The 6,160-nt window shown below is 65.6% G+C and overlaps 1 protein-coding gene across 1 annotated transcript; it reads left to right on the top strand.

Moving 5' to 3' along the window:
- Positions 1 to 297: 297 nt before the first annotated feature.
- On the top strand, positions 298 to 6,091 carry TMEM240 (transmembrane protein 240). Its single transcript, XM_074334303.2, has 4 exons — positions 298 to 486; positions 753 to 859; positions 4,982 to 5,190; positions 5,362 to 6,091. The coding sequence occupies exons 1-4, from the start codon at positions 430 to 432 to the stop codon at positions 5,508 to 5,510; spliced, it is 522 nt and encodes a 173-aa protein (XP_074190404.1). The 5' UTR covers positions 298 to 429; the 3' UTR covers positions 5,511 to 6,091.
- The last annotated feature ends 69 nt before the right edge of the window (positions 6,092 to 6,160 follow it).

Here is a 6,160-nt window from a genome sequence, read left to right as displayed (position 1 = left end):
CCAGGATGTCGGGTCGGGACGTGGCCGGGACTCCAGGGCCACAGGGCAGGCGTCCAAGGCCGGTACTGACCAGATGTCCCAGGGAGGGGTCGGGCCAGCGTCCGGAGGCGGGGCGGCCGTGTGGTCCCTCCCGGAGGCGGGCGCGCAGGGAGGGAGGGGGCCGGAGCGCGCGCAGGGAGGGAGGAAGGGAGTGAGGCAGGGCCGAGGGCGGAGCGGAGCGCTACGAGCGCGGTGGCCTGGCGGCCGAACGACCCCGGAGCGCTCGCGTCCCCTGCCCCGCGCCCCTGATCCACGCCTCCTCCTCGACCCGCGGCGGTGGGTGCGCGGCGCGCTGACCTCTGCGGAGGCGCCGGGGGCTCAGCATCGGGCCGGGGCCGGGGGGGCGCCGGGGCCGGGGGGCGGCGCTCCGGCCCGGCCCGGCCCCGCCCGATGTCCGTGAGCGCGAACACCATGATCTTCATGATTCTGGGGGCGTCGATCGTGATGGTGAGCGGAGGGGCTTCCCGCGCGCCCGCTCCCCCAACCCGCGCCCGCCTCCCGCGCCCGCGCGCCGCTGCCGCCTCCCCCCTCCCGCGCCTTGTTTACCGGCCCGCGCGGCCTGCGCTCCCCCGGCCCGGCCTGCGCTCCCCATCCCGGGCTGCCTTGCGCACCCCCATCCTCCGGTCCGCGCTACCCCATCCCCAGCGCCCGGCCCCCACCTGGGCGCCTGGACGGCCTGCTCCCTGGCTCTGACTGGTCATGGGCGCTTCCAGGCCATCGCGTGCTTGATGGACATGAACGCGCTGCTGGACCGATTTCACAACTACATCCTCCCGCACCTGCGGGGCGAGGACCGCGTCTGCCACTGCAACTGTGGCCGGTGAGTCTGAGCCCGACGGGGCACACGCGTGATCACATATGTGCTGGTGGCAGGGCTCACTGGGCTGCGGGAGCCCCAGGCAGGCGGGTGCAGGGCCGCGCTAGGCCCAGAGGGGCTGCTTTGGCCGGCCAGGCCCGGAGGGGGGAGGACTGTGCAGCCGCCTGCGGACACCTGGGGCTTGGCCAGTCGGGTTCCGGAGTGGGGACCACGCCTGAGTCTGTTAGGACCCCCTCCCAACATGCCTTTAGAGAAAGGGTGATGGGCAGAGGGGGCCCAGGCCTCCTGGTCCAGGGGCTGGAGGCCAGGGGAGAAGCCACTGAGCCCCATGTCCTGGGAGGGAGCCTGCGCCGGGCTGAGCCCACAGAGCACACCAGCCTCTGCCCTGAACTGTGGCCGTGAACTTTCCCCGGAGCCAGGTAGGGGAAGTGCAGATGGTGACGGTGGGCAGGGCCCAACCCCTCACTGTTCAGAGGAGGAACTGAGGCAAGGGGTGGAGCTTGCTCAAGGTCACTCCGAGCTCGCTCTGGTTGAGCCCAGGCCCCTAAGCCCACTTTGGGACCCCCATTGTGTGCACATGTAATGATGGAGTCTTTCTGGCCATGCATGTTTGTACGTCCATGTACGAAATAAACATCTCATGAGACGCGAATGTGTGTGCCGTCTGCATATACGTGTGTGTACACAGCGCATGTTCGCACACCCTCACCCCCACCGGACACCCTCGTGCTGGGATCAGTGAGAAAGAGGGCAGAGACTTGCCCAAGGTCACATGCCTAGTGTGGGATGGGGCACAGCCCCCAAAGCCTGTGCTCTTCACCCCGGCCCTGCACTCCTGCTCCAGGGGCCAGTGCACAGGGGGCGGGGTGGCAGGGCAGCCCCGTGCCTCCCAGCATGCTCCGTGCCTGTGGGTGCAGACCGCTCGCTGTGTGGAAGCAGGACGGAGCCTCGGGGAAGGTAGCAGAGGCTGTGCACAGCCCCCGCCCGTGCTGACCGAGGACCATCGAGTTTTGTGGGTGGCCACGCTTTCCCAGGGACCCTTGTGTTCCACCCAGGGCATATGCCCAACACTCAGGAAAGGCACCGGGTCAGCCCACTGCCCCCTGGGGCGGCCGTGACTGAGTGGGTGTAGGCTGGGGTGACCTGGGGATCCTCCTGGGGCTGGCGTGTGCGCAAGCCCGGGCCAGGAACATGAGTGACACACCCGACATGTGGGGGCTGATGTGTTATGACCAGCATGTATGTGTGTATGTGCCTGTGACCTCCTGGGGACAGACGGGATGTGTTCACAGAGTGTTTGCTCCTGGTGTGTGTGTGCCACATGCAGTGTCCAGAGCACATGTGGCCACGTGTAAACAGGTGCCTGCGGAGTACGAGCTGAGTGGGGCCTGTGTGCACAGGTTAGCGTGTCTGGACGCAGAGAACATGGAGACCCATGCCTGCTATAGACCATGTCTCTGTGTGTATGTGTCCACATGCGTGTGCTTTGTACACGTCATGACATACAAGATATGTAAAGCAGTGTGCAAAATGTTCTTGTATATTGACGACATACATGTGCATGCACAGCCCATGTGTATAACCGTACACGGCAATGAGCGTGCCCCACATGCATTAGCAGGTCTGTCTGCAGAGTACTTTTGCACATGGGGCACCATGTACAAACCGTGTGCCCGCATTGCCACACCGTGTGCAGAGTAAGCATACACACACAGGTGTGCCTGCTCTGTGCCCGCATGGAGAATTATACAGAGAACATGGACGTAAATACATGCCCTGAAGTGTGCGTGCCACAGGCCGTGTGCACAACCCACGAGTGACCGTGGTGCCTGCAGAGCAGTTGGCTATGTCAGAGCCGCGTGCATGTGCCTACATGTGGTACACACCATGCTCGTGCCTGGGCAAGCATGACATGCACACATGTGGCGCTCACGGGCCCAAGTCCCTGGTATACACGCCATGTCTGTGCATGTGGCCAGCGTGTATACATGACATGCGTCAGACCTCAGGTAGACACATGCGGCATGCGTGGTCCAGGCAGGACACGTATGACACACCACAGAGACACGTGTGCACATGGCAGACCGGAGCCCCGGACCCACTTGGAGCCCCTGCCTTGGAGGAAGGAGGGAAAGGGGCAGGCGAGGAGCTGCAGATGCCAGGCCAGCAGTGGGGGCACAGGCTGTGACCTCCAAGCCCTAGAGGTCCTGAGCTACCTGGGGTGGTTGCGGCCCTGACCAGAGCAGTGGTCCTGAGGAGCCCCAGGCCCAGGAGGCTGGGGAGAGCAGGAGATGACAGTGATGCTGTGTCTGGCATGTCCTTGGTTGCAGGGCCTGGTAAGGGGACATGAAGAGCATCCTCTCCTGGGGGTCCGGCAGCTGCCACACATTCTAGGTTGTGATCAATAGTTTTCCATCAATTATTTGTGATTCCTAATGGCTATTGACAAACTGATCAGATAAGTGATGGCTGCCAGGCGTCAGGCAGTCCTTTCTGGCTGACCCAGGGCCAGTGGCCCCTGCTCCGCGGGGCTGTGGTGGCCGAGGCCGCAGCCACTGGGACTGGTCAGCTCGGGACATGTGGAGCAGGATGGCCTCCAGGGAACCCCAGGAGGAGCGGGTGTGAGGAGAGGCCTGCCTGCTGCCGTCCCCACTGGGCTGTGTTTGGGGCTCCAGGACTCCCCTGACCCCACTGGGAGGAAGTCACCGTGTGGCCCTTGCTGGTGCAGGGACATCTGTGAGGGAGGGGCCGCAGGGGCCAACGCAGAGAACTGGTAGGGTTTCCATTTCTGGGAAGGTGTCTGGGGCGGAGGAGTGGAGGGTGCACAGTGTGGGGGGGTGAGGACCCATCCCCACTGAAGCCCAGGTGGGGGTGTCAGCATCTAACTGAGGGAAGCTGGGAAGAAGCAGGTTTGGGGAGGGAGGAGCTATTTTTAGGTGTGAGTTTGAGGTGTCTAGATCCCACGTGGAGATGCCAGGCAGGCAGCTGGAGCTCAGAGTAGCGCAGGCGTGGGGTGGGGTGGCGGCAGGGACATCAGGGGATGGGGATGGAGAGTTGGAGAAGCCAGCAAAGGGGGTCGGGAAGGAGGGGGAACCAGAAGAGGTGGCCCCCTGGGCAGGAGGAGCCCCCGGTGGCCCCTGCACTACTGGAACCAGTGAGGAAAACGGGGGCTAAGAGCCCTCTGAGCCTTGGGCTCCCAGGCTCTCATCAGCGGGGGGTGGGGGGTGGGGGGTGGGTGAAAGCCCAGTCTATTGTCCTGAGTGTGTCTCCTGGGCGGGGCCACATCACCTGGTATCACGACCCCAGAGGGCTTCCCTAGGATCCAAGCAGGCCTGAGGCTGCAGGGAGCCTTGTGGAAAGGGCTCAGTGTGGCTGTCAGAGGCAAGCGAGGGCCTGGAGGATTCAGCGGCCTGAGTCTGGCCAGTCCAGAGAAGGGAGGCTGAGAGGAATGGCAAAGGCCTTGGTGGGTGCTAGGGTGCATGGGAGGGGCCACAGCCCAGGGGGTCCGGATAGCAGGAGCATTGTCCATCCGGGAGCAGCAGAGCAGCCAGCGGACATACTGATCCATGCAGAGTATGGTCCACAGGGTGCCCCCAGGAGAGGGGGTGAGAGGATGGGGTACCAGACAGAATCGGGGACAGGAGCAAGAGGCCCCGCCCGGGGGCGGTTGACAGCACCTGGCCTGGCATAGACGGAAAGCTGAGGAAAAGGTGTAGTGAGTGTCGGGTGGGAAGGAGAGGCCAGAGGGGCTGTCCCTGAGGAGCCGCATCAGCCCCGTGTCCAGCAAGTGGGCTGTGACCCCGCCACCAGCTAGACACCCTGCCCTGGAAGTAGTCCACCTGCAGTTCCCATGACCCAGCCAGGGTGGGTCGCCGCTGCGCCCCAGGCCCGCCAGAGGGGGACGGGTGTTTCGTGCGCAGACGCAGCCCCGGCCAGCTCCCAGACGTCACGCTGACCGCTGGCCTAGCACACTCTCGCTCTGGGCAGCCTCTGCCTGGGGGCCAGGCCCCTGGGTGAGTCCGCTGGCCCCTCCGGACCTCAGTTCTCATAAGGGCTGCTTCAGAGACCCCAGCAGGGATCCCGCTCGCCCCCGGGAGAGGTGCCAGCCCGCCCTGCCGCCCGCAGGCACCACATCCACTACGTGATCCCGTACGACGGGGACCAGTCGGTGGTGGACGCCTCCGAGAACTACTTCGTGACAGACAACGTGACCAAGCAGGAGATCGACCTCATGCTCGGGCTGCTGCTCGGCTTCTGCATCAGCTGGTTCCTGGTGTGGATGGACGGCGTCCTGCACTGCGCCGTGCGCGCCTGGAGGGCGGGCCGGCGCTACGGTGAGTGCGGCCACCCACCCCGTCCCCGCCCCACCCCCACCCCCACAGACTACGCCCCCCAACGCCGGTCCCAACCGCGCTACGACACCGACCACGCCCCAGCCTCGACCACACCCACCACCACCACCCCCGCCCCTTCCTGACCAAGTCCCCTGACTACGCCCCCCACAGACGGCTCGTGGACCTGGCTGCCCAAGCTGTGCAGCCTGCGGGAGCTCGGCCGGCGGCCGCACAGGCCCTTCGAGGAGGCGGCCGGGAACATGGTGCACGTGAAGCAGAAACTCTACCACAACGGGCACCCGAGCCCGCGGCACCTTTGATTCGGGCGCAGGACTCGCGGGGCCGCCGGCCACCGCACCCACGTACACGGGACTGGACTGCCGCCCCGGGCCAGGGCGCCCAGGCCGCCGGGCGTGTCCAGCGGAAGGTGCTGTCTCCTCTTCTTTTTATAAAGGGGTCGCGGGTGGGGCCGGTCTGGGGGCAGGACCCAGGTCTCCAGAACTGGGCGGGGCGCGGGGGCTTGGGGCAGCGGAGGCTCCGGCATCCTGCAGTCCTGCCAGCGCCTGGCTTGGGACCACGTCTGAAACTCAAAACCGGATGTTTCCTGTGCTCCCGTGTCCTTCTCTCCGTTCTGGGGGAGGGGAGAGAGGCCGGGAGGTCTGGGCAGGGAAGGGGGCCGGACCAGGCCGCGCCCACGTCTGCACACGGGAGCATGTGCATGGGGCTTGTGGGTCTGCGGGCTGCAATGGGGGGTCGGGGGGCGGGGGTCTGGGGGGGGCCCCGGCCCAGCAATAAGGCCCCTGAGCCCTGCTGTGGCAAGAGTGGCCACCCTGCCCAGGGCATCCCGGTTGGCGCCTCACTGTGACCCCCACCCCTGCTGGTCAGTAAATTCTACAGAAAGCTCCAGCCTCTGCCTCTTCTTTCACCTCTGAGCCCGAGACGCCTCCAAGCCCCGCCCCTCACTTCAACC

The sequence above is a fragment of the Rhinolophus sinicus genome, chromosome 14, assembly GCF_057876585.1.
Source record: "Rhinolophus sinicus isolate RSI-liver-muscle chromosome 14, RSI-T2T, whole genome shotgun sequence".
NCBI lineage: Eukaryota > Metazoa > Chordata > Mammalia > Chiroptera > Rhinolophidae > Rhinolophus > Rhinolophus sinicus.
The sequence above is the reverse complement of the archived record's forward strand: the minus strand, read 5'-3'. Positions and strand labels throughout refer to the sequence as shown.

What these genes read in the sequence shown, in the direction of transcription:
- TMEM240 (XM_074334303.2), top strand. Translation starts at nt 430, where the DNA reads ATGTCCGTGAGCGCGAACACCATGATCTTCATGATTCTGGGGGCGTCG. An exon ending in TGCCACTGCAACTGTGGCCG is followed by an intron (nt 860 to 4,981) that starts GTGAGTCTGAGC and finishes TGCCGCCCGCAG; the next exon opens with GCACCACATCCACTACGTGA. An exon ending in GAGGGCGGGCCGGCGCTACG is followed by an intron (nt 5,191 to 5,361) that starts GTGAGTGCGGCC and finishes CGCCCCCCACAG; the next exon opens with ACGGCTCGTGGACCTGGCTG.